The sequence below is a fragment of the Atractosteus spatula genome, chromosome 18, assembly GCF_055471065.1.
Source record: "Atractosteus spatula isolate fAtrSpa1 chromosome 18, fAtrSpa1.hap1, whole genome shotgun sequence".
Lineage (NCBI taxonomy): Eukaryota > Metazoa > Chordata > Actinopteri > Semionotiformes > Lepisosteidae > Atractosteus > Atractosteus spatula.
The window spans coordinates 19,033,054-19,060,031 of NC_142723.1; the positions used below are offsets into that span (position 1 = coordinate 19,033,054).

Genomic DNA, 26,978 nt, shown 5'->3' on the forward strand with positions numbered 1-26,978 from the left:
AACGGGGGACGTGTGCGGCACTCTCGCGCTGTGGCGTGTTACTGTTATCATATTTTAATTCTCATTCAATTGCCTTTATAACTTTTTCGTAAGCAGTGCGTGTAAACATTTTATTTTCACGCACATTTACCTTCTAGTCTAAAGTGATAGAACCTAATTTGGTGATTTACGTTTGAAGTAATTAGGTTGTCATGAACGCAGGTAGGTTTAATTAATGTCTAACTGCAGCAGGGGACTTCAGCCTTTGTCTTGGGAGAGCACCACACCAAAAGGCCTTAAATCATCCATTTCTGGAGGACTCGAACAATTTAACTGTGGTCATTTAAACAGGGGATGCATTAGACAAATGGTGCAGAGATCATTTGGAACAAAAAGCCCTGTGATGGACAGCTATCCCATCCCGGGTGCACCCTGCACAGAGATCGGCTCCGGCTCCCCGCGACCCTGAAGCGGTTGAGGCCGTGAGAAAATGGGCTGCTGGATGTGGAAAATATATCTGAATATTCTGTCCTCAAGAACCAGCGTTCTCTTCATTAAAACATCACTTCTGTAGTTGATCAATAGCTTAAACAAGTGTTCCGAGTATTTAAGGAAGATGCAATGTTGGGTGACATAGAAAAATAAGTAGACTGGGGCTCTCCAGGACCAATCCAGGACCAGGAGTGGGAGATCTTTTTACTAGATATCAGCGGGATGGTGCATCTCAGTGTTCTCATTGCATGGACATTAATTGAGCTCTTGCTCATGACTAGAGAGACTGAAACTGGTTTTCATTTGCTTTACAAAAAGGTTTTCATTGAATTCACATAGGCAGAGAACAGAAGGTATCCGATTTTTTAAAATAAATCAGCGTATTTATGCTACCATGTTTTTAACGTACTGTATACAGACGCCATAACCAAGAATGATGTTTTTAAACTATTTATGAAGCCTACGGAAAAGCTCAATGTAAAAGGAAGAAGGCACGTGTCACAGTAATCACATCAAGTAACGCAGAACAAAATGTTCTAAATATGATGTAGTACCAGAAGAGATGTAGGGGTCATTTAGCTACAGTTTTGTCTATGCATTTCTTCTGACCAGCAAGACTTCTAAGATTGGTAAAGGCCAATGAGACATTTGGCCAGGACACTTAAGATCTTAACACTCGCACAAAACAAAACACCATCAGAATACCATGAGCAAAGCAATGGCAGGTTCACACTACATTCTGGGAAACCAAACCAAAAAGTCAGGTCAAATCCTTTTTCTACCAGGGTACTAGTTTTTTTTGCCAGACAGCAGTTATTGGATGTAGACTGGTTTGCAAGTCAAAGTGCTGCAGGAGGAGCTGAGAAGGTCATCACTGCAGGAAGGATGACTGGGCGGTCCAGACTGGACTCTTGGCCTTGACTCACAGAGGAGAAGCACACTAATAATGACTGAAGGGGTCAGTTACTGGGAGGACGTGGCAAACAGAGGGTAGAAAGTAGTAAAAGAGGCAGTGAAACTGTGGGGAAGGGAACTGTTTGCGCTCGACTGGCTCTCGAGATGTGATACCAGTCAGTGGGAAACCACCGTCAGAATCAACAGCCTCTTGTCAAATACATCGCTTTTGTGGTGCAAAAAGGTGGGTGTAAGCAGGTGTGTCTGCTGTGAGAACTGTTGGTGTAACAGCAGACACCGTCCCCGAGATTCTTCCTCTCTGGACAGTGGGTAAAGCCGGCTCTGTTCCACTCTCAGGTCTCTGACTCCTGGTCAGGCGAGGTCGGCAGGATTCCCGAGTCTCACTGTATTTACCACCCGGCACAGGGCCCAGGGCCCAGGGCACGTCACCAGGCTGCCTGTGAGGAGCTTGCCCCTGGACCAGGCAGGGGAGAGGGGTGAGCTCAGACGGGAATTCTCTGACACGTCAGAGCGGGCCTGTGTGTCAGTCTCTCAGTAAAAGTCATCTAGTGGGACTGGACTGCACACACGCAGGAGACAGAAGAGCTGTAGGTATTTCAGAAGACGACATGCACGTGTGTTTAGCCAGCTGGACTGGCTAAATGAGACTAAAGTAAATTGAGATGTGTCAACTAGAAAAGTTCTCAGGGTTTATCATTGGGGCATAAGCCAACAATAGTAAGGCTAGAATATTGAAGACAAAATATAATAATACTGAAGTAAAGTGAAATAAACTTGTTTAGTTTCCTATAATGGAGATAGAAGGGTGAATAGGTTGTGGATTGTGGATAGGTTTGTTAATTTAGGAAGAACGGATTTCTGTGTTCAGTCAGAGAAGGGCTTTAAAGTCTGCCTTTGGTATGGTAAAATAACTGGATAGGAATCAGGCATTAGAATCTCAAATGAAAGAAAAAATTCTTATGACTACTTTTTTGGATCAAATGTAGTAATAATTAAGAAAGTGAAAATATCTACATCATTTATTGTACAAACCATGATGTGAATTTTGCAGCACCAGCTGCATATGAGCGTGTTCTGTTCTCTGAACTGTAGTGTGCATAGGACTGCGAGTTTACAGACACGATTTTAAAAAATCATTATTACAGATCATAATGAGAGATATTCAGAATCCAGCATGAGAAAGCTGTAAACACCACCGTTACGAATGGGATGGATTTAATTCTGTGAAGCGCTGAAAGCTGCCAGGACTCATCTGGAAGTGCTGGTACTGGGAATCAAGAGGTCAGACGTCCTGGAGCTGCACAGTGGACAGCGCTGACCCAGTCCAAGGGCTGGAACGCGGTGCAGTCAGTTTGTTTTCACAGCCCACAAGAGCTGTGTGAGTCTGTATGTTGTTATTGTGGTCTAGGGAAGAACTTAGATCCGAACTTGTGTGGTGAAAAGACTGAGGCAAGTAACCTTCCCTTATATGATAGTCAAAGTCTTAATGCATTGGCTTTTAGGGGGAACCACATAGCAGGGGCTGTGTATGCTGAATAATTCAGTCAGGCTGTCGCCATGAGAACTGCACTGATTCTGCTCATTAGATTCTGCCCCTGAATGTCAGACTCCTTCACTATAGGGGGTTGAGCCCTGGCGGAGAGCAGAGCTGGCTGGAGCACCAGGCGATGGCCAGCAATTATTCCGGCAGGACAAATATTCAGGAAGAGGAAAGTAAAAGTCAGTCTGGAAGGAGGAGCGGTGATGAGGTTGGCAGACTCGATGGTGTTTGGTGTGTACACCACATGGCACTCTTACTGAGAAAGCTAGCCAGTGGCCTCAGAGCTAACTCCTGTCATTAGCTTTGTCACCTGTTATAGAAGTGTGATTGCAATTAAAATATTTCGTCAGTTTAGCTCGGGAAAAGGAAGTAGGGTTTTTCCGGGAACCCCTCGCCTATACCACCAGCGCTAGAACAGGGTTCAGGAAACAGGATCCGACCCCAACAAACTCCCAGGCTCAGGCCCTTCCACCAGGGGCTGTACAAGGAGAGTGAATTACCCAGATCGTCAGAGCAGGGGCGTCGACAGGCTCTGCTGATGTGTGAGGAGGGCGCAGGTATCCTGCCTGGGCCGTCACCAGGAGCTGAAAGGACTGGGCGGTCCAGACTGGACTCTTGGCCTTGACTCACAGAGGAGAAGCACACTAATAATGACTGAAGGGGTCAGTTACTGGGAGGACGTGGCAACAGAGGGTAGAAAGGAGTATAAGAGGCAGTGAAACTGTGGGGAAGGGAACTGTTTGCGCTCGACTGGCTCTCGAGATTTGATACCGGTCAGTGGGAAACCACCGTCAGAATCAACAGCCTCTTGTCAAATGCATCGCTTTTGTGGTGCAAAAAGGTGGGCATCTGTGTCTGCTGTACAAAATAAATAAATTTCAACAACTCATCCAAACAGTACCACCAAACATCACATCACCAAACACGTGTGCTCTATTCAGGACCGGGAAACACATGCAGGAGCTCAAGACGGCAGCTCTCGGGAAACTCGATCGCTGGTCCAAACTCTCGAACACTGACCTCAACCAGAAATACTTCCAGTACTACCGGGAGGGCGAAACGAGTAGTGGTGGTCTTCTTCAGGTGTGGAGCCTTCGTCTTGTCACCTGAAGAAGGCTCCACAGCCAAAATGTTGTGTTTCTTTTCTTCTCTTTCAGCATGGAATAAACCTTTACTTGGTCCTTTGATCATATAATGGCTTGTGAGAGCCTGAAACAAGCTCGCAGTGTTGTTGAAGCTGAAAACCTGTTTCTGTTCTTTCAGAAAATCTCTAGCCCCTGGTGCTTGCATCCATTAGATGGGAGCAACCCTATGAGCACAGAAAGGCAAACGGCCTGCCTTCGTTTCTACTCTTTCCCAGTTTCTTATGTGTGGCTCTTCTGACTGCCTCACTAGCTTTGTTCTGTCAGATATTATTGCTATTAGCACACAATTGGCAAAATGTCGCCATCTGCTGTACAGTCCTTTAGTTTCACCTTCTCGGCTGTCATCCTTGACAGGGATAGCAATGATCGGGATGGTCTTTAACCATGATTTCACCTGCAGGCTTTGTGATGGTGAGATTGAGATAAAAATACAAAAAAACAACAATTCCAATTCAAATCTTGCAGACGGTCAAAGGTGTGTTACAGCTCCGCCAGAGGAGAGATCGAGCAGTGCTTGGCGGTGCTCACCAGAGGGCAGCCTTCATTTCTGTTGTGACCAGGAATCGCAACAATGTTGCGCTGTGGCACATGAAAGAGGTGAGAAAGAATCGCGTTGTAAATCGACGGAGGCTGAAAAAAAAAGCTGGGGTTTTCTAAAAATAGGTTATTGTCGAGGTCTGAAGAAGAAAGGTAGGTCAATACGGTTTTCCTTTTCTGTCAACGTCATGCTTATTCAGAAGCCGGTGGAGTGGTTGTGTGTTATCGGGGGAGTGAAACAGTGCTTCTGGAGCACAAAACTTCCAGGCTGGTGTGGGATTTCTGCCGTCACTGTCCGGGCCTGCTCCTCTGCTCCTGGGCTTTTGTCAGTGCGCGTCCTTTAAATGGCTCCGTATGCTGAAGCCCAGCTGATTGATGCTGATGCCCGGGACAGTGTTTCCGTTTGTTTTGCAAAGAAAAACGAAAACCTTTTCTCTAACAGACAGACAGCGTTGTCTTCTCCCTGCTGCTGGGACAAACAGAGAATTTCTGTTAAAAGATAAAGTGACCTACAGAGTTAGATTTGGGGGAATTGTCTCGTGTAGTTATGTCTAACCGCTGGGAATCGCTGGCTCTGATGCTCCTTGGTATTGTGTCAGATGCGGTCCTCCGATCTTCTGGTTGTATTTACTTTTCCCAAGCAGTGGGGAAATAGGGTATCTTTGAGACCCAGTGCTTTCCGCATCAAAACTTAAATATGAAGTTTTTACGCCAAGCACAAAATTGTAGGGGTTTTTGCACACGTTAACGTATGTTTAGAAACCGTATCTCCTTAAAGTCTCTACAAATTGAATTTGTCTTTGTCTTGTAAACCTAAATCTGAATGTACACTGATGATTGTAGCCCATTGCTGATTCAGGATCAGTAAAGCTGTGTAAGAACACAAGAAAGGTTACAGACTGGAGAAGGCCATTCTGCTCCTGTAGCTTGTAGTAACAGGTGACTGAGGAGCTGTTTCATCCAGCTGTTTCTTCAAGAAGGCTAAGTCGTTGTTAGCTTTAACAACCAACAACGTGGTTCGGTAGCATCTTCCAAACTCCCAGATCCTTGCTGTAAAGGTTCTCAGTTTTGTATGAGGAACCTATTAAGCCCTGTAACTGGTGTTAATTAGCAGAGATGTTTGAGAAATGGATTTGGTCATATTTTGTTCTTCCTTTTCATCTATGGACTAGGCCTACCGTTCACAATTGTTGTCACTTCTGATGTTAAACATTGTCTCAGAAATATAAGATGGTCTTGGAAATAATAATGTTCAGTTTTCCAGCAAGACCTATAAAATAATACAAGGGTGTTAACAGATAAATGGTTTTATAGGCCTAATTAAGTAGTGTACCTCTTTGAATTGTAGTACTGTTTGTCATAGGCCAGTGTTTTCTTACTGCCTGTTGCACATACAGCTTCTAATGTTTGTTTTCTTTGTGTACCGATAGTGTCCAAGCCTGAATGTCAGTGATAAGATGTCCATGGCTTTTCAAGACCGAAACAGCCGCTGGCAGGAAATCCAGAGGGGACTACAGTTCATCCAGTAAGTGTGTTCTGGGCTGGGAGCAGGCGGTGTGTGATGTGCTAGGCGTCAGTGCTGCATTCCACTCACACACCAGAAAAACAACTCATTTCTGTTCATTATCATTAGCCTCACTTTTACCTTAATGCTTTGCTCCTCTCCTTTTTAAATATGCACTACTTTCTCTTACTACTGGACAGATGGGATTATTGTCCTGGTACACCTGAGTGATTTAAAACGACTGTATGTGCGGTGAAGCCTGGGCTCTAGTGCTGCAGATTCAGAAAACAACTGAATAGTTGGCATATCAGCATTGCTTAAATTGAAAAAAGAAAGCTTTGTTACACTCTGAAGAGTGCATAGTAAGAATCATAGTTCCTGTATCCTGTGTATGCACAGCAATGTACATGTATTTTAGAAAAATGTATCAAGTGTAGGATTGTACAATATCTCAATTAGTATTCTCTGCATATAGACCAAACCCATGTACAAAAGTCTCTTCCTCTAAACTCGCATGTATTTCAGTAGACAGGAAAAAAGATCTTTCTTGTTATTATGCAGTATGAATTGTATAATTCAGTGATTATTAGTTCTTCAGCATTGAGCATTTCTCAAAGGTGTGGGTAATTGTGTTCAGCAGGCTCAGTGTACTATGAGGGTGAATGCAGCACATTTCTTTTCTCTGTGGGAAATGGCGCTAAGCTCTTGTTTACACTAATTGAATGAGTTGCTTGTCTTGTGGGAGTATGAGGGTAATTTCAGTTTAACATGGGAATGCCATAATTGTATGCACTGTCACCCATATGACTGGATATTTTCTCAAAAGGGTAATTTTGGTTTCAAATGGGGAATTACCAGTGAGGTTATTTTTAATATACATAATTCTTATAAAGAATGGGGAGATAAACACTTTTTTTCTGCATCTTGGTAAAAATATTTTGCTTTGCACCAAATTATGTATTATTATGCAGAATTATGTATTTATGTAAAATTGTATTGTATTATAGGAATTTATTTTTGACTATTCAGGAACTCATCGTTTGTAGCCATAGGTGATTCGACAAAGTATTGACTCATAGAGATGAATAATTATGCAAACAACACAATGTTTAAGTTTTTTATTTTTCTTAGCAACTTTTTAATAACATTTAAATGCTTTTGATTATAATAGGGTTCAGTTTGAGCATTCAAGCTTTAAAAGTAGTTCAGTAAAATGGGTCATCATTGTAAGTGGCTGAAGATGTTTTGAGAGAGATTGTAGTTTGGGAGATCTGAAGACTAATATGTGCTGATCCTGTTTCCTTCCGAGTCTGTTGTGAGTCTTGGGTACGTTAAGAAAGCTCCGCAGGTAGAATCATGGCGAACGCTGAGGTGTCTGTTAATTGGAGAACAGCTTCTTCAGATTTTAACAGAGCTCCGTGCTGTCATGGTTGTTTGGTGTTTTGAAAATTTTTCCCCCCTTCAAAAATTGATTGATATTATACTTATGTGTTATAGAATTGTATTAGAATATTACCTTTGAAAACAGTAGTTCACTAATGTTTCTGCTTATGATCCTCTACTGTTTAGCAGTTTATTCTTGTATCGAAGGCTTGAGTACTTTCTGTAAAATTCACAAAACCAAATTTGAAGCGTTTTCATGGAAATTAATTTTTGCCAGTTCTTTTAATGAAACGTGGGTACTGTGAAGAAATCATTATAAGCTCTGCTTTCTTGAGGACTTTTTGTGTTTTATGTTGCTGTGGATTTTAACAAAGATCAAATACTCTCAAAATATGGGTGATTTTGTGAGAGTCTGAATGTTGATTATGTGATTTTATTTTTGTAGGTCTACTTTGCCCTTTCCTGGAACACAAGAAGACTATGAGGTAACAATCTAAGATTCCTTTAAGAGTGAACACCTCACGCAGGTAGTGGAGCAGAAAATGGAAGCACAGTTAGCAGGGTGTTGAGCCACGTGTGGGGTAGTGTAGCCTGTATGTGCTCTGGCACGGAGTCCACTGGTGTCTGGAATTCTGCAGGAGGGACGTGGCCACATTTTTCCAGCAATCAACTTAACCCTGGCTGAAGGAGGTGGAAGACGCAGCTTGGGCATTATTCTGCAAAATTCTATAAAAACTCAGCCAGGTCCATGTCAGGTGACTGAGAAGGCCCGGACACGTGTGTGACAGTAGTGTCGTGCTCATCACACCCCTGGGCGACTACACATGCCCTTTGCGTCGAGACATTGTCTGCCTGCAAGGAAACAACTGCTGCAACATGGGGTGAATATGGTCACTCAGTACTCATACGTTATGATTAGCATTGACCTTTCCTTCAAAGGGAATTAATTCATCTAAACAATGCCCAGTAAATGTTGGGGGGCACGTTATGGCGCCACTAGAATCCTACACCAGTGGACCCAAGAGCTCATGGCACTGGAGGTCTTCTGGTTGGCCCAACACTGGCGCTTGTTAGTCAAGAAGAGTTTCCAGTGCTGGGTGTCCGCGGCCCACGCTCCTTGCACCACTGACTTCTCACAAGTGCTTTGCCAGGTGCAGTGAGCAGTTTGTGGGCTCTAGTTTTCCACTCTGTGGAGCTCCGTAGATACACCCTCTACGTCTGTATTTTGAAAAGTATTTAAATGCTCAAGAACTATTAAAAATAACATCAGCAAAAGCTGTAAACTAGAACCATTTCGAATGCTCCATATTCAGCAGTCCATGAATCACTACATAGCCAAAGACCCATTTTTTCCCCATAAACAGATGTGTCCTTACAAAACAATCTATATTGTTTCACTGAATCAAACCATTAAAGACAACAGTTGGGCGCTCCTTGTCCAGGCTGGTTTAAAGTGCCTCTGTACAAGAGTTGCCAGTGCTGCCTGTGCCAGTCTGGCTGTCGAAGGGAGAGTACGCCGTCGTCCCAGAGGTGACCTTGCTTGTGGCAGTGCCATTGTGGCGGTCAGCTCAGAGCTAGCGGGAGTCTCGCTGACAGCCCTCTCCCTCCTGGAACACGTCCACAAACGGCTCTGACAGGGAAAGATGGGTCCTTCACCTGGGGACGTCTCTTTGCAGCTATGTGATCCTCATCTCTCCTGCATCTGTACCCCTTCCCACTGTAAGACTTGTGACGCAGCAAAATAGTTGAGCATTTTCCTGTCCATCTGTGTTTCCCTAAAACAGTTGCCACCTCATCCCGGAAAAGCTCTGTGTTTAGCTTCCAACATCTGCATTCAATCTTGGCTTCAAATCCTTTCTCAGGAGGTGATCTGAAACATCATCTATTTCCTGTACATTCCAAGAATTTACTAAAAATAAAATACATTCTGGTAGCTCATTTCCCTGTTGTGTTTTACTTGGTTAAACCATTTCTCCATTGGTCACACCATTTTAAAGGAATCCTGTAAACTCAAATCCTCTAAAAATCCTCTTCATCTGCTCATCTATGCACAGCCTGTTGCACTATTGTACTTTTTGGACACTACATTAATATACTGTTTATACTGTGGTACTTTTAATCCGTTTATACCCATGCACATTTTATTGTTTTACAGTGACAATTAGCATATTTTGCACACACCTAACTCTGTATATTTTAATTTGTATTGCTGTATTATTTTAATTTTCGTCTATTCTGATGTCTGTTTCTGCTTGTCTTGGGCTGGGCTGCTGTAACACCTCAGTTTCCCTTCGGGATCAATAAAGTCTTATCCATCTAAAATACTTTAAAGCATCACAGCCTTATCCCATCTCATCCCCCTTTAGGAGAAGAACCTGCAGGAAAAACAAAAAAATACCTCCCACCTTCTAACCCCAGAGGGCTCAGGTGCAAAAAAACAACAACAAACCTTTAAAGCAAACCCAGAAGTAAATATCTGGAACTAGATGAATTGGCTCTCACTCAGACTCACCTCCTGCCCCTCAGTGACAGCTGGCACAGCTCCTCCTGCAGCCTTGTAGCCAGCATTACAGGCAACCCGGCCTGGCCCAGAGCACGCTGGGATGTTATCTGCTTGTGCTTGTGTGAAGCCCTTGCTTCCAGTGTACTTGATGTCCCGCACGTATCTGGCCTTTCCCTTTCTTGTCCGCTGCCTGTACTTGGGATTGCATCTGCCAAATGTTCAGCACGCAAGTAAGAGAAAGTAAAGGAAAACCGTTCTATTAGTTACCCTATTTCCCACTTTTATTTATGAGTTGCGCAAATCGTAACATCAGCTTTAATTGCAGAAGCTTGTTAGCTTTCTCTTGATGGCTCTTCTTTCAATCTGAAGGTTTTCATTCAAGACCTCGTGAGAAAGCTCTTTGGCGAAGGCAATGATGTCTATAAAGAAGGGGACTGGGCCAGAGCTTTGGAGATGTATACAGAGGCCTTGAGCATAGCTGAATACGCCGATTCCGAAGACATCCATGTTCCCAGTGAAACATTGGAAAAGCTGTACGCTAATCGGGCTGCTGTGAACTTAAATATGGTAAGTGTCTCCAGAAATCTAATAATAGTAGATGTAATAATTATTGTTCTATATTCTTATACAAATACTATATATTGTGATTCTGTTAGTAAAATGATTGCTTGTGCTTATTTATGGCTTATGCCTCAGTAACTGATAAAACCAGAAAGTAAAGTTGAGGTCACTAAATTTAAATTTCTTTATAGTTTTAACCTTATGGTGCACAGTTTGCCAATAGCTATATTAGTGTCGCCAGCAATTCTGAAGCACATCCATATTACTGGTAGAGGTGGCGATTGAGTAATGTGTCTGTGTGTGGAGTATGGAACAGCTTCCTGACTGCGTGATGAAGTAGCTTGTTCTTCATTGCAAAGTGAGAGGGAGAGGGGCTGAGGAATGGATGGAGCTGGCCAGCTGCAGGATCAGTGAGTTTCCATGAGCTTTTCCCTGTTCACGACTCTAGTGCCGGTGAGCTCTTTCATGCCAGTACGGACTTCATTCTGATGTGTCACAAACTGGTGGCGGGCGTTGTATATAGGTGACTTTTTTTAGAGAGTGGTAATTTAAAAAACAAAAGGCCTTTTTTGGTGTCCTTGTAAATAATCTGCATTTTCAGTATGTAACATACTGAACTGAACAAAATTGCCAAGTTTTTATTTTCTTTTTTCTCTCTGTCACTAGCAGTTGACTCCGTGTGTTTCTCTGCCCATCTTCACTCATTTAGCAGACTAGAAAGAACAGACGACTTACTTTTGTACAGATTAGACAGAACCGGAATAAAGCAAAATTTCAGTGACTGATTTATCTCACCATGTGCAGTCAAACGGTACAATTTATGGAGGGTGAACCTTGCTGTTTTTAATGACATTTGCATTTGAATTGGTTTTTACAAAACAGTGATACAGGAGAAGTTCCTCTAGCAGTATTGTGGGATACAGATGAAGCAGTATCTAGAGTGAATTCATTTTTTTTACCATAAGGAAAAAAGTAAAACAAGCCAAACTGAAGGAATTACCATCTGTATTAAATACATAGAACGAGAGCATAAAAACAGCTGCTCACTAGATATCAGAAGGATTAAGACAGAGAGAATTTGTGAAGCATTGAAGTGGAAAGCAAAATGACTACAAAAATTAAAGTCAACTTTAAAACTTCCATGAACCAAAACTAATATACTTGCAAGAATTATAAACATCTATAAAATCCTGATGAGATAACTGACCTATTGAATTGCAAATTAATTGCAATGTATACTCGCAATCTGGAATTCAGAATAAACATGCCTTTATTAGACTAACTGCCCTAGAACACAGAAGAAAACAGTGCTGACTAGGGTACTAAGCAATGCAGTCCAACACATCTCCAGAGACATATGGTTTTCCAGGTGAATTTCGTAAGATAAACAGAGAGTAGTTTGCTTCACTGCTTATGTCCACCTGTAATTAAATAAGGGAAGGAAATTTGTTGTCCTCCTGGAAATTATTCTTTAATTAACCCAAAGGAAGGAAAATGACCAATAAATGCGTATCTTTTGCCTTACGTGAACTGTAAAATCTGGATCATAGCCAAAATAAAAGAAGATTATACCTAAGTGAGTAACTGTAGATCAAACAGAGAATCAAACCTACTCTTCATATTATGAGTAATATTGTTGTCTGAAAAATCAAAAGAAAGACAAAAGAGAAACTATTGGTTAGGCTGAATGCAGAAAAGGTGTTTTACTAGGTAAGTTGGAATTTTTTATACTAAACACTTGAGAGATTTGGTTTTCATACATTTGTAAGTGGAATTAAAATCTGTTTAAATCATACTGCACAAATTAAGACTAATGTCAGATTGCTTTCTTGTAAATTAGATGGATTGTAATTTCAGGGGCTGCATGACCAGGTGTTGGAAGACTGTGAAAAGGCTTTGCAGCACAACGAAAATAACTTCAGAGCTCTGTACCGGAAATCAAGATCTCTCAAGGAGCTGGGCAGAAACAAAGAAGCATACGATGCAGTAGCAAAGTGTTCCTTAGCAGTGCCGCAAGTAAGAACCTGATTTATCTTTCAAAATGAATCCTCTGCTCTTGATTTCATCATTGTTAAGGATAAGTGTGAAGCACCCTGTTTTGTCTTTCAGATTGTAAGGTTTTAGTGATACCTTGTCTGTCTTCATAAGAATAAAGACTAAAACATGATTTAATCACTGATCAAAACTGACCCAGAAGAGTACCTTAAATTAAACCTTAAATATCTTCGTTATTAATATATATATTTATATACTTCTCCGTGACTGGTATATGATTGCTTATTTTTGTATGTGTTGCAGGATGAAAGCGTGATAACACTGACCCAGGAACTAGCTAAAATTCTGGGATTGAAAATTCGTAAGGCATATGTTAGAACTAAGGCAAGTACTTTTCGTGTTTCTTCTTAGCATTATTTTTAATGTAAACTAATCAGTTTTATTGCCAGTTTATGGTTTCTGCAATATTATTATTATTTAAGAATTTTGCTATTGAAGCTGGCATGAAACTTTGACAGGTACAGACTGGTGGGTGATAGTCCCTTCTGATCATGTCTCATTTTGTCTTTCCAGCCTGCTTTAAACCCTTTACTGGGTTCCAGCAGTTCAAGTCTAGTAAATGATAAGGTAATGTATATACATGCGTACTCTTTCTGCTACATACGGTTTTGTTTGGATGACTTTCTACTCTTGCCTTTTCCAACCTGTATTATTTAAAGTATTTTAAAATTCTCTTGGATTGCAATGAGTTTGATGTGCAGTCTTGGGGAATTAGACAAACCACTCTTATGAGGTCAGGAACCTGTTACACAAGCATTACAGCAGGAAGGCAGCAGGGCCTGATCTTCTGTCCACGGCTACTTTTCAGCGCTGTGTTTACCAGCGTGCCCGATTTTACTGATATTTTCAATTCTTCTGTAAAGCCGTATAAAGTTCCTGCATGTTTCAAGTCTGCAGTGATTATTCTAGGGCCTGAGAAAGCTAATGTCAGCTGTCTGAATAATTAGAGGCCTGTGGCCCTGACCTCAGTTATCATGAAAGCGTTTGAGTGACGGGTTTGTAACCATCTGCCCAGTGTTGTGCTGGACCCTTACCAGTTCACCTACAGGGCCAAGAGCTCCTGTTTACCCAACACAACTCGGCTTTTAGTGCCAGGAGTGTCTTTAAAGCCGTTTGATAAACTTCAAGCGCTGGGCATCAGCCGGTCCCAGTGCCACTGGATGCCAGATTTCCTGTCTGCTAGGAAGCAGGGGGTGGTGGGTCGCATGCTCTCTAAGTCTACGACTCGTCGAGTCCCTCGAGCCCCTCGAGGCTGAGCACTGTTCCCACACGAATTTTTCGGATTCTGTGAGAAAGATGAAATGTGCAGATGAAGCGACACTGATGGTTTTGATTACTAACAGCACGTAGAAGGGAGGTCAGTGCACTGGCCAGGCAAAGCGACATTAATTATTTGACGCTCTCCAAGAGCTGGTGGAGAGGAAGTCATCTCCCATGACAGCTGAGAAAGTCCAGAGTTCGTCAGGCAGCAGTGACACACTTCTGGAGAGCTGTGGTTGACCTTCTCGGCAACACAGCTGCCCAGGACAGGGAACAGCTGGAAGAGTCGTATGCAAAGCGTCCAAGATCAGAGGGAAGATCTTGCCCAAAGTTGCCTCTGTTTACAACAGACACATCAAATGGAAAACTAGAGGGTGTCCACAGACCCCTTCCATCCCAGCTCCTTTTCTAAACCTCTCCTTTCAGGGAGGAGGGTTCAAAGCTTCAGATGTCCTGCTTGGTTCCAAAACAGCACCTGTCTGGAGGCCATGAGGCACCTCGGTGTTGCAATGATTACATGGGAGTGATTAGAAATACAAGTGGACTCGACCTTTTGGTCTTTAATTTGATACTTTGAGTCTAAGATGCATTGATTGAATATTGCACACTGTGTAAGTTTAATATTGGGCTGCACTGGCAGACATGTTTAAATCTTGTATTGAATCTGTGGATTTAATACACTCATAAACTAGTACTCAATCTTGGATCTTTTACACTTGCATCTTTTGTTCTGTGTAGATGTCTGTGCAGTATGTACATTTACGATGTTAAGATTGACATATATTGTGGTGTCCTGTTTTAAATGGCAGTTTATTAAAATCAATAATTATTTTTCGTTTTTTCTAGTGCTCTAAAGGATCTGCTTCCGTTGAGGATATCGAGTTGGGTATGATTTTCCTGTGATCTCCGTTTCAGTCGTTAATGTAACTGGACTTCTTTCTGTCCCTCCCCGTTTTCACACAGCACCGCCTGTCACCGCGTCTCAGATTCAGTCACAGAACTGAAGACCCTTTCTCGCTCTTCGCAGAATTACCGCAGCCTGGCCCAGCGACGAGCGCTGCGCTCGCTGTCCCGGGTATCGCGACCAGCTCTTTGGCGTTGGAACGGGCCGAGAGCGAATCGGCCCCTGTCTGCGCGGTTTCCTCCGTTTCCCCCATCGAAGCTCTCAGTCCCGAGAGGAGCGCTGCCCCGGCATCGCGGTCAGTGCATTGCGCCGACGAACCGTATCCGGTGCCCGAATCCTCTCGGCTGGACTACGATGGGGATATCATTGGGGACGAGCTGGACGAGCTACTGGACAGAGCCGCTCCTAGTGACACCTCGATGGTAAATCCCTTTATTATAGAAATGAGGCGGCACTGGGAACTCACAGCTCACTTACCTCACCTAAATGTTTTGTCTTTTTTTAAAGGTGTGTGTCAGGGATGTTAGGAACAATGCATTTAGTATATATATATCACACTGTTCAGTCCTGCTTGTTAGAGAAGTTATGATGCAATTTCATGCCATCTTTTTAAACATTTTTTCTGTCCTTTATTTTAACTGGTTGCGTGATGCATTTAAGAAGGCGCAATGGATTTCAGACTGCTTTCAAAGAAATGTGGGGGTAGCAGGTAGATGTTGTAACCTTTCCAGTCATGGCAAGACCCGTATTCTTCTCTCCCTTCTGTCTTTGGCTGGTCTGGTTTGGCCCTGACGTGGTTCTGACACAGCAGGGCCTGTTCGATCTCGTCTTGAACGTCTCGCCTCGAGACCCAGCTTGCGGTTTCAATTCTGTCTCGCCGTGAGACTTCACCGGTCGACCCTGTGACTGTAACCCGGCCCACAACCTCTAGTGGGTGACAACCTCTTTCATAGAGAACAATCAGCGAGCAGAATAACCAGCCTGGGAGATGTTCACGTTGGCACAGAGCCACTGGGGGGGTGCTGTATAAATCTAAAGGTGAACACCAGAGCTACACTGACTTCAGAGGAAATACTGGAATTATGTTTAGATGGCTTTATATGGGCAGGGAATGTTTTGTCTATTTCAGCATTCTAGCTTTCATCTCAACTTCTTATTTTATGACGTCTGCCATGTGTAGAGAGATGATATATAAAGCAGGTGGTAATTACCATACAAAATAATACCAACAGATCAGAGACCCAATACACTGTGAATTTGGTTTTATATAAAATGTATAATATTTGAAAGTCATCAAAATTAAACAAAATAATTCTAGGAGCTGAAAGTTTGAAATCGTAACAGTTGAGAACTGACACTAGAATTAGGGTTTCCTTTACTTACTGAAGCCAGAGAAGTAGACCAGTGGTATAAGAGGGATCCTATGTAGATGCTCCCTGAGAATGTTTACCAGATGATTTCAAAAAGTTGCACAACGCTGAAAGGCAACTTAAAGGTTTTGTTTTTCTGCTTGGTAATACTTATAAATGTATCGCTGGATAAAGTCTTATTTAAATACAAAAGTATTGGGTGTTGAGGAGAGCTACCAATCCTGTTTAAGTACATTTTGGAATATTGTTCCAACTGGACCATAATTATGTAATTGAGGATAAAGAGGTCGAGTGTAATCGCACTGGTAAGGGTCCAGCACAACACTGGTGGTGCTTTGGAGTATTTCCAGCTGCGATCACCTATGAAGGGGCGGCTTTTAAAAGAATGTATGTAGCAGAATGTTTGTGTGCAGTTTGTTTTGGGAAGACCAGGTTTACGTGCAAGTTTTACCATGATTGTCTCCACAATGTATTTATCAGTGTATGTTTATGTTAATTTTCACTCCCTGGCTTGCACGTCCTTTTGTACAACCCAGTATGTCTCCCAACACCTTTTGGTATTCTAAAATGTACAGTATGTTAAACTGCTAATCAATCGACATTTCATAAGCACAGTCATGCAGTCATACCTGAACAGTGCCCCAAAAGCCATGTTCCTGTAGGATATATCATTTGAAAACTCTTTTAATGAGCAGTGGGGTTACTTTGAAACATTTCTCTAATGGGATAAATATATGTGCGATTTTATTTCAGGCCATTCCTGCAGTAAAGGGGCCCATTCCTTTACCAGCAAGTGTTCCCCCAGACGTCCCGATGTCCAGTCCCCTGCTTGTGCCGAGCATGGCCGTTTCCAATCCCTTTGCGCCGCCGGTGGCCTTGTCCTCCCTCTACCAGCTGCCCTTGACCTCCGTGCTGCACAGCCTGGACACCTTTTCTTGCATGAATTCCCTGGATGCACTGTCAGTCTCGGAAACTCAGACAGGTAGGGCTTTTGTTTCTTGAAGATCTGTTCTTTGCTATTTAATTGTGCGTGTCTAAGTCCGTTATAATTGAAAAGAGTAGAGACAGTTCAAGCCCTTTTGGTAGTTTGTGACTAATTGGTTTTTTACCAGGATCTCCTCCAGCCATTTCTTGGAAAAATCCAGGGTGTCCGTGTCAACAACATGGGTTGCAGGTCCATAAACTCCCAACCCTTTGTAAATCGGTGCCTCCTGCTCCCGGTTTTAAGTTCTCTTCGGTGTAGTTCCCACTTGCAGCACTGTTTATTGGGAAGAGGTCACTGGGTTGACTTTGTGAATGCCTTTGATGATCAAGAACCCTCTCTGTTGGGGAAAAAAACAACAAACAAAACAGTTCAGTTCATTCTGTGAGTGTAAGACATTCCCTCCCTTGAGCAATATGAAGTATTTGGTTGCTCTTAACTCCTCTAGATTGATTCTGAGCAGCATGTGGTGTCTGAAATTGTACACGATACTCTAAATGAGGTCAGTGCATAATGCTTTGTGTGATCATATCATCCCTTGATTTAACTACACAGTGCCTTGCAAAAGCATTCAGTGTCTTCGGGTTTTTTTGTACCCTTGTCCTGATCTGTCCCTTCCTACAACTTTATCCCTGATTAATTGTTTTGAAAACTCCTTGGTCTTCATGTTTGAAATTCAGTAACCGACTGAGGGACGTTTCAGTGGCGTGTATTTCAGTTTGGTGTGTCTTTTTTACAAAATGTAATTTTGTGCCCCTAAACTAAATTAGGTTTAGCATTGCAAAGGAGATGGTGGTAAATACTTCTGTAATCGTCATTTTAGTGTTTGATTTTTTGTGTTACTTTTACAGTGTGTAACAATGAAAATACAGTGAGTGAGGGGTTGGGTTAGTTATAGCGTGTTCGTGCCCTTTATTCTCTTAACAAAAAGGATTAAAAATGTTTATAATGTAAACTTTAAAGTCTTCAGCTGCTTAGCCGCTGTCTGGGTTACCTTTATCTCGTTGTCTGGTCTCTGTTTCAATCTGCCCCTGGCATCAGTGGCTCTGCCCCTCGGGACGTCGCTGGGGCTGTTGCCGTCAGCTGCTTGGCTGGCTCTCAGTCTCGGGCTGTTGGTCCATCCATTAGGTCAGCTCAGGTTCCTCAGGTAGGGAGTCTCCTGCTCAGCCCCGGTATGCAGTGTCTTGCCTGTCACACCTGTGAAGAGAGAGCACACGCTGCAGTAGACAGGAGGCCTGTCATCAGGACCCATAGCTGGCTTCTCTCAGGTCACTCCCAGAGCATAGCTGGGGACTGTCACAGAACATTGCACTTCCTTTACCCATGAAGTGTTTTTATTAATAATATTCACTTGAATAAAGTGGATACATTTGTCTTTCAGCAGAAGGCAATTGGGGCATTTATTGATCTGTATTATTGATAAGAAGTATTGATCTGTACTGATCTGTATTGCTCTGTGGGTGTTACTGCTGTCTAGAGTGACTGGGGAAGAGTTACATCAGTAGTGTATGGGTCATCTCCCACATTTCCTTAAGTACAAGTGGTGGGATATTGTCAAACCTTTTAAATGTATTCATCTTAAGTGATTCTAGTACCTGAATCACTGCTGTGTATTTAATTCAGAAACGTATTTTCCTTTTCCTGAGGCATGTGTTGATTTCAGTGTAATTGTTGTACACCTGAAATTAATACACATGTCACATATTAGCCATTTCCCTTTCATTGTCTAGAAGTTTCCTATTACGGTCCCAGACTAATTTTAATTCATCCTTTGTTTTGTTATAATGGTCTATCACTGAATGAAGTTATTGTTTTATTTTAGTCCCTATATCAGTATTGTACAATTTACATCTTTTAAGAAGAAATCATTATTTTGAAGATGAAATCATTTTTTTTCCTAGAAATATGGTTGATTGTCTGTAGAGGACAGCTGGGGAGAAGGTAGCAATATATTTTGGTCTTGCCTTCTAAAAATGTTGTACATTTCCACACTTTGAAAGTTACTCATCATACTGCCTGGTTTTTATTTCAGTATAGTATCATTTATGTAATGCACATCTTGTATTCTTAAAAAAGTCAGGTGAAAAAATGCATTATATTATTTTTAAAATAATATTGAATTATTACATTTTGAAAAGCGGCAAATCTGCTTCTCTCACACTGATCATTGACCAAGTACTTTGATAACATTTCTGAAGCATTTAGTTTTTGTTTCTTTCTATTTTAAATCAAGATTGTTCTTCTGTTCTTGCATCTGGAAGTCAAGGTTATGGTCAGCAGCCATTTATGCCTGTAAGTTCAAATTAATTTCTACTTTAGGTACAATTGTTTGTTTTGAAAAATAATCTTCAGAATTATTTTGAAGATTGGTTTGTTTCCCATCTTGGTAGTTTGAGTATTTTTTATTTATATTGTTAAAAACTGTGGTTTCATGATAATATTCTCATAATTGTAAATTATGCTTTTTGCAGCTTAACAAAGATAATCTTTTGGGGTCTCAGTGTGGCTCAAGCAATATAGATCAAAGTGATGTCTTTTCTGGTGGATCAGACTTGAGTAAAAACCCTTTGTCTGACACCCATGAATTCAAACCAGCTTGCAATCTTTGCTATGTGAAAACAGGTGAGAATGTCTTTTTTTACAGCACATGCAACACAGATCATTTGCACTTAGAGACATAAGTGGAAATTAAAGATTATTATTAAAAAGATTTAAATATAATAAAATATTAAGAAAGTATATATTTCGAATTTTCCTTTGTGCTTGAAAATGTTATCATCTCCACTTGTTTTGGTAGCAGATTACAATACCAGGTCTGTCTTGGGCTGGAGCTGAGTTTCTGCTTTGCAAATAATTGAAATGAAAACATTTTGATTTTTGCTGGTTTATGTATTTTTTTTCCTTAGGACCTAGCTTGTTGGATTACACGTTCAGTGCTGATCTTGATCACACGTGCAAGAATGACATCTTACTTGGGAGGATAAAGATTCCTGAAGACTCGGCTTGGAAAAGAATTCGACCTAGACCAACGAAAAATCAATATGTTGGCCCATATTACATCTGCAAAGGTAAGGAATTCTGAAAAACTCACTCATGTCAAACCCACATGACCTTTCAAATGTCTGGAAAGGCTCAGTGTTGATCTTGACGAAAGAGGAGATCGTTAACTTTTAATATCTACAAAGCAGGGGTTATGATGAAGAAGTCATGACCAGACTTTGTCCTCTAACCTTTCTAGTTTCTAGAGTATGGAATAGCGTTGTCATAAACACCTTGTACATTAACAGCAATTGTTATGGATAATGTTCTTGGTAGCTTTTCTGGAACAGCATCTTCTTTAAAAGTTATATGAAATGATAATACGATTAGCCCTCCAGAGTTGTACATTTGTGTTTTAAGTAGTTTCAGAAGAACCCTGGCAGTGTTTTCTCATAAAGGACTCCCAGATTGATCCTGCCCGGGACTGAGCACACTCTGTGTTCCTGACTGCAGTGACACGCGTGTCTTTGCTTGTAAGATGTTGCTGCAGGAGACGAGTGCCGGTACCCAGGTCACTGCACGTTCGCCTACTGCCAGGAGGAGATCGATGTCTGGACTCTGGAGCGGAAGGGGGCGATTGCCCGGGAAATGTTGTTTGATCCTCTTTGGGGAAATGGAAAGGTTAATTTAACCGTACCCAAGCTCTTGCAAGAACACCACGGGATATTTATGTTCCTCTGCGAGGTAAGAGCTGGATTGTTCAGTGTGTTAAACATGAATCTGAATTTACCTGTTCCAGCAAGAGTTTTATGTTTATACTTGTGTGAATTATTCCCAGTATACAAGTTGACACGAATGCGTAATTGCTGACGTGGGTTTAATTACAGAATCGATTAATTATTTTGAATTAAAAGTGTGGCTTGCATCTGTAGTTATAATATCCTTTTTTGACCTTCAGTTCCTGACACAGCATATACAAGTGTGACTTACTTTTTCTGAATCACTATGCGATTTTCTTTGCCTTTTAAATTTCAGGTATGTTTTGACCATAAACCTAGAATTATCAGCAAAAGAAATAAAGATAGTCCTTCAGTGTGCTCACACCCTGTTACAAAGCACGACTTTGAAGAGAACAAGTAAGGCTGGAGAAGTTTCTTTATTCATTGATTAAAAATCCTTAGTTATAATAAATACCTACAGTATATTTTCATGGTATTATGAAAATGAATGAAATTGCCTGATACAAATAAATTGTGAGCTTTTTAACACAGCGGTTATTTCTTTTGATCTTGTGGACAAAATGAATTTAGAAACCACCCTTTTGACATTGCATCCTTCCCTATCACATTCAAGGTGAATGTGAAACTAAATAGTGAAATTGTCATTAATGAGAAATTTGCATGACTACTGTTTTTGATTCATTAGTCTTTGTATACTCATTGCACAAAGTTATTTTTTCTAGTTTTCCACCTCTGAGTTGATTAACCAGATATACATTGTCATTTTATTTTTTCAGTTAAAAGTTTCCGCGTTGCAAATCTAAATTTGTTCTCGATTGTCTTACCTTCTCATGTAAAGGAATACAGACATTACATGGCCGCGGTGTGCTCACGCGGGCTGACTGCACTGATTGAATTCCAGGTGCCTTGTACACATTTTCCGGGAGACTACGGTCAAGTATTCGAAGGTTCGCCCGTACCAGCCACAGCGCCAGCTGGACCTGTGCCGCCACGAGCTGCGCTATGGCTGCGTACGTGAAGACGCCTGCTTCTACGCTCACAGCCTGATAGAGCTGAAGGTGTGGACGATGCAGAGAGAAACAGGTGAGGAAGTGCTCTCCGCAGTGACGAGCGTACAGCTTGTTCACAGCAGGTGTTAAGGCAGGCCAGGTTTGAGCAGAAAGTACTTTAAGCTGGCTGTACATACAGTACTAGGCATAAAGATTTCACGGCATAATTTTTCATCTTTTACATTTTGGGTGTGTGTTGCAGCTCTTTATCTCCCTTCAGAACGGTACGAACAGTCATTGTGTCTTCACTAGATACCAGTTTAACAAAACATGCTCATTGCTTGGAATACCATGTTTTTAGCTTTTACCACAGTTATTTAAAATGCCTTAATTATAATTGTGCATTAGTTACGTTAATCTGTGTTCTTCTGATAAATATATGGTCATGGAAACGCACAACCATATCGTTACGAAATAGTTGAGTGATATGTAAAATATGAGTTATTTTTATTCTTTGGCATAGCTGTGGTGATTTTTGAGTAATTAATGAAGCCTAAGACTTGTTAAGACAAATTACATTATGTACACCAGTTATGCTTAATATGGATTTTTACAACCGGAACAAAATGAGGCCTACTAAAAATGTATCACTAAACTAGTTTTTGGCCTGTGGACTTATATTACACAAAACAGGAAATCAGAACTTCCTCAAATACGATGGCAAACTGTCTGTAGTAGTTTTCAGTTTAATGAATTCACTGAATGTGGTTTCCAGGAATGATCAGAACAAGGTCCTCTGTTATGGCTCGAACTTTGAGATAGATGAGGGTGGTGGACGATGTTTTCCTGTTTCTTTCTTTCTCTTGTCTTTTGTCTCTTTGCTCTTTCAAAATTAAATTCAAAGGGCTTTATTGGCATGACTGACAAATTAGTGTCGCCAACACTGATACAATTAATTCAACATCTATAGCCGTTTACAGTACAAGCATTATTAGACATTTACTAACATAAAATATTAAAACATTGGGAAAATAAAACATTACAGTATAATTGTAGGGTTTTCAGCCATTGATATTGTTCCAGTTCTGTGGGAGAGTGAAATATCACAGCTAGGGATAGAAGACTGACTTCCATCATGTGTCTAAATGTAACTAGGACAAATACGATCAGGGGCTGGTGATTTAGAGGTTCTCAGATGTCCTTAGCCCCTGTAAACCCTTGGTGTTATTTACAGTATGCTGTAGTCACCCGGTGCTATTCTATGTACATAACACTGTGTTATCTTGTAAACTGCCATTTTATGGTTGTTGCATTGTTGCAGTACTAGAAAGTTCACACTAAAACAGTAAAAATATTTTGTGTCTTTATTGCACTATTCCTTTCTGTTTGCCTTTTTGCAATTTTAATGGCATCATTTTAGCTGCACACTGGTCAGTCTGTGTCTGTGTGTCTGTAGAGTGTCTTCCCTCTCATTTTTTGAATCTCCCTTAAACCATTTAAGTTGTATTTCTTAAGCCTGTATTTAATAGATTTAGGGTTTAGTTTGTTAGTTTAGTTTGACTCTGTGATCATCTGTTCGCACTTCACTGCTTCAGAGTTCCATCTCTGCTTTTTCAAAATTAAAACCCTAATAAATATTTGAACTTAACACTTGCACTTATACTTTTTAACTTGATTCAAATGTGCAGTTGGTGTTCTGGTGTGAGGTACATAATTCTGTAGTTTTGACTGAGAACAACACAAATGCTATAATAAAACCCATTCACCTTACCCGTGCTTGCTGGGTATGGCGTTAAACTGAGTTGTCAGTACTTTGGAGCAGGCTGGCTGACCCTGTTTCTCCAGCACTTTATCTAAAGATACTTATTCACTGCTTATACTTTCATTCCCCGTTATTACTGAGCATGACAGAAGTTGATAGCTATTGACGAGCGAGCTTGTGATCTGTAGTTAAAGAGTATATGGCTGGAGTTTCAGTGTGCAGCACCCGGCTTGTAATGCTTCCGCTGTGTTTCTTTACAAGGTATCTCACATGATACAATTTCCCAGGAGTCAAGGAAGTATTGGGCAAGCATGGAAGCCAGTGCCCAAGGAGTGCAGGTAAATACTGAATCTCAAATTTTACATCCTTAAATCCCCAATTCATTATAGTCAGACTGTTTCCAGCAACAGTGTGTGCGTGTTTTTTTAAAGCAGGCCCCAGGGGTGAGCAGGAGGTTCGGACCCCCACACCTGAAGATTCAGTTTGTCTGTGGACAGTGTTGGAGAAATGGCCAAGTTAGCGAGCCAGACAAGAACAAGAAGTATTGCAATGCTAAGGCGAGACACCCGTAAGAACGTTTAAACATTTCGAACCTTGTTTTATACATACATGACATACATGTATGGTACATATGGTAAATGTTTTTATCATTGCTAAGGAGACGGGTCTGTGCTTAATTATCTTTCAAATGATGATGTCTTTCTTTACACAGATGGTCAAAAGAGCGCCGTGTTGTACTGGTGAGCTCTATTGAACGCAAGAAGTGGACAACAATTCGTCCTCTTCCGACGAAGAAACCCATACCTTCTCAGTTTGATGTATGTGTATGAATGGTTGTAACCAAGCCACATCCTTGCCTTGCTTTGAGTACAGCTGCTGACTCCTTTTTTATTGGGCCAAATCTTGAAGGAGCTTTCAAGTAACACGGTGTGTTTTGTGTTTACTAACTGTACAAAACCTCAATGAAGGCCGGAGATAAATGCCTGTCTAAACACAGCATAAATTCACAAAGTACAACACTACCCCTTTTCTCATTGGGGATCCTTATGAGGTGGTTTTGCAAATCAGCAATCGGACACTATTGTTCTACGCCTTTGCTTATATTATTTCCCAAATGCATCATGTTTAAAGAGGAAAACCAAAATATGCTGTATGTCTGAATGCCTTTTTTGTGCTGACAGCTTTGTATCCATGTTTCATCGGGCAAGAAATGCCAGTACATTGGGAACTGTACTTTTGCTCACAGCCCAGAAGAAAAAGACATGTGGACATTCATGAAGGACAGCAATAGTGAGTAGATGCATCATGGAATTCGAAGAGAGCACATTCTGGATAATCCGTGAATCAAAGAATTCATTTGAAAATACTATAATAAATCTCATGTATCTCTCATGTGTATCTATCACATGTGCCATATGAAACCTTTGTAAAACACTACCTCAAGTTGACTAATTTATTTTTTTTAATAAAGTTCTAGATATGGAGCAGCTTTATGAGCACTGGCTGAAGGCTCAGAAGCCAGATTGGAGTGAGGAGATGGGAAACAACATGATAAGAGAGAATGGGAAACAGATTCACATGCCTACAGATTATGCTGAAGATGTTGTAAGTGTTGTATACTTTGTTTTAGATCGTAGTGTTGATATTGTGCTTGAATAAAACAACAGGATTGAATGAGACATGAGGCATTGTCATGTCAGCATGTATGCACCAACATTTGGTTACATTCACTGTTTGTAAAGTTTTTATTTTTTTTTTCATTCTTCCAAAAAGATCATGAAGTAATATACTGATATTCAAAGAAGGATTATAGCATGAACCCAGCCGTTAAGGAAAACGGTCTTGTTGTTTGAAGTTCTTTAATGTGTCAACAGGCAGGCAACCACTGCTGGCTCTGTGGGAAGAACTGCAACAGTGATAAACAGTGGCAGCAGCACATCACTTCTGAGAAGCACAAAGAGAAAGTGTTCAATTCTGAGGATGATCAGAACTGCTGGCAGCACCGCTTTCCCACTGGCTGTTTCAGAGTCTGTGAGAGGTACGTGTTGGCGGATGAACACTTCATACATATATGCTCTAAAATGAATCCCCCTAACTTTTACAAGTAGAAAGCCTGGGAATTCATGTTAAAATACTTGCTTATTAATGGCAGTGATGGTCTTCAGTGTGGATAAAAATGCATCCGATGTCCGCAGGTTTCTGAAGAGCACATGCATAGAAGGAGACAACTGCAAACTGGCCCATGGAAGTGCGGAATTAAAGGAGTGGAAGGAACGAAGGGAGTTCCTCTTGATGAAACTTGCCAAAGCCAGAAAAGACAGCCTGATTGCACCAAATGATAACGATTTTGGGAAATATAGTTTTTTGCTTAAAGATATAAATTAATGTTTCATAATGTATAATGATGTGTTCTGTGGTACAAAAGCAAACTGAAGGAGTGAAGTGGATAAATAGTGCATTTGAAGGAACATGGAAGACAAGGGCATCTGGACAACCCTAGAAGGGGTTATTGCACTGTATGTCTGTGTTAAAGACAGCTGAGATGCAGTAAAAGACACCATTACAGGCCGACTCATAGACTGTGGTGCTTGGAGTGATCATGGCTTTATTGCTCTCGCCATTTAAACAGAAAATGCATGAAAATGCAGAAAAACAGAAAATGTAAAGTAACTGTAAATTCTGATGACTTAGAAGGTTAGAAGGTGGAGTCAGGAAAGGATTAAAGAGACCAAAGAGGAGAGAAGGCTGTGAGGACAGCTTTCCCATGTCATTTCTTCTCTAAAATTCTTTTAAAATGAGAACACTCTGCAGTTATATGGGACTGATTTATGGTTTTAGTTCAAATTGGGGAAAATTGAAAAACAAAAAAGTCTTTATAGTATTTTATTTTGCCTGCTAATTACATGTGGATTTTTTTCATAATAGAAGATTTTTCCTGGTTAGCACTGATACGTGTGAGCCCACGGTGTTAAAATAAAAATATCATGATAAGATCTGCTTGTGTGGTTTGTGCCATCATCAGCATGTCTGCCCATTGAAGAAGAATGTACTACATGAGCACGAAAGGTCTGAAAACGCAAATCCATCGGCTGACATGTCTTCCTTGGAAGAGCATCGCTCACGGGAAACAAAAGGCAAAAAGGTTTTCTAACACCTCTTCCGTCAACCTGTAACCTGCTACACAGCAAAGTGTGGAAACCCACCCAATGCTTGTGGTAGTACAAATGGGAAAAAAGACCTGTACGGTTCACTTTTATTGGTGAGCTCTCAACTAGAAAGCAGACGACTCCAGCTGCCAGCGGGCAACCTTAAGACTTCCTCAGACACGAGCTCTAACAAATCATCACACTATTCAAAAAACTGCATCCATTTACAGGC

General features: G+C 41.2%; 1 protein-coding gene across 5 annotated transcripts; it reads left to right on the top strand.

Moving 5' to 3' along the window:
* The first annotated feature begins 4,653 nt into the window (after positions 1-4,653).
* On the top strand, positions 4,654-26,593 carry zc3h7a (zinc finger CCCH-type containing 7A). 5 transcript variants are annotated; one of them, XM_088936869.1, is made up of 23 exons: positions 4,654-4,761; positions 6,039-6,133; positions 7,941-7,980; positions 10,368-10,565; positions 12,417-12,575; positions 12,858-12,938; positions 13,128-13,181; positions 14,721-14,760; positions 14,902-15,200; positions 16,902-17,130; positions 19,364-19,422; positions 19,602-19,752; positions 20,037-20,198; positions 20,648-20,853; positions 21,145-21,245; positions 21,751-21,932; positions 23,862-23,938; positions 24,032-24,168; positions 24,313-24,418; positions 24,782-24,890; positions 25,072-25,205; positions 25,475-25,638; positions 25,796-26,593. In XM_088936869.1, exons 2-23 carry the CDS (start codon positions 6,066-6,068, stop codon positions 25,983-25,985), a joined length of 2,946 nt encoding a protein of 981 aa, XP_088792995.1. In that variant the 5' UTR covers positions 4,654-4,761; positions 6,039-6,065; the 3' UTR covers positions 25,986-26,593. The 5 variants fall into 5 exon arrangements, 3 of the variants coding, with proteins under 3 accessions (XP_088792995.1, XP_088792996.1, XP_088792997.1); XR_016094441.1 differs by having other exon boundaries at positions 4,658-4,761; positions 24,032-24,157; XR_016094440.1 differs by having other exon boundaries at positions 4,658-4,761; positions 24,032-24,157; positions 24,313-24,340.
* The last annotated feature ends 385 nt before the right edge of the window (positions 26,594-26,978 follow it).

Coding starts and splice junctions, on each gene's coding strand:
- zc3h7a (XM_088936869.1), top strand. CDS start 6,066: ATGTCCATGGCTTTTCAAGACCGAAACAGCCGCTGGCAGGAAATCCAG. Junction 20,199..20,647: donor CCCATATTACATCTGCAAAG/GTAAGGAATTCT, acceptor TTTGCTTGTAAG/ATGTTGCTGCAGGAGACGAG. Junction 23,939..24,031: donor CCAGTGCCCAAGGAGTGCAG/GTAAATACTGAA, acceptor GTTTTTTTAAAG/CAGGCCCCAGGGGTGAGCAG.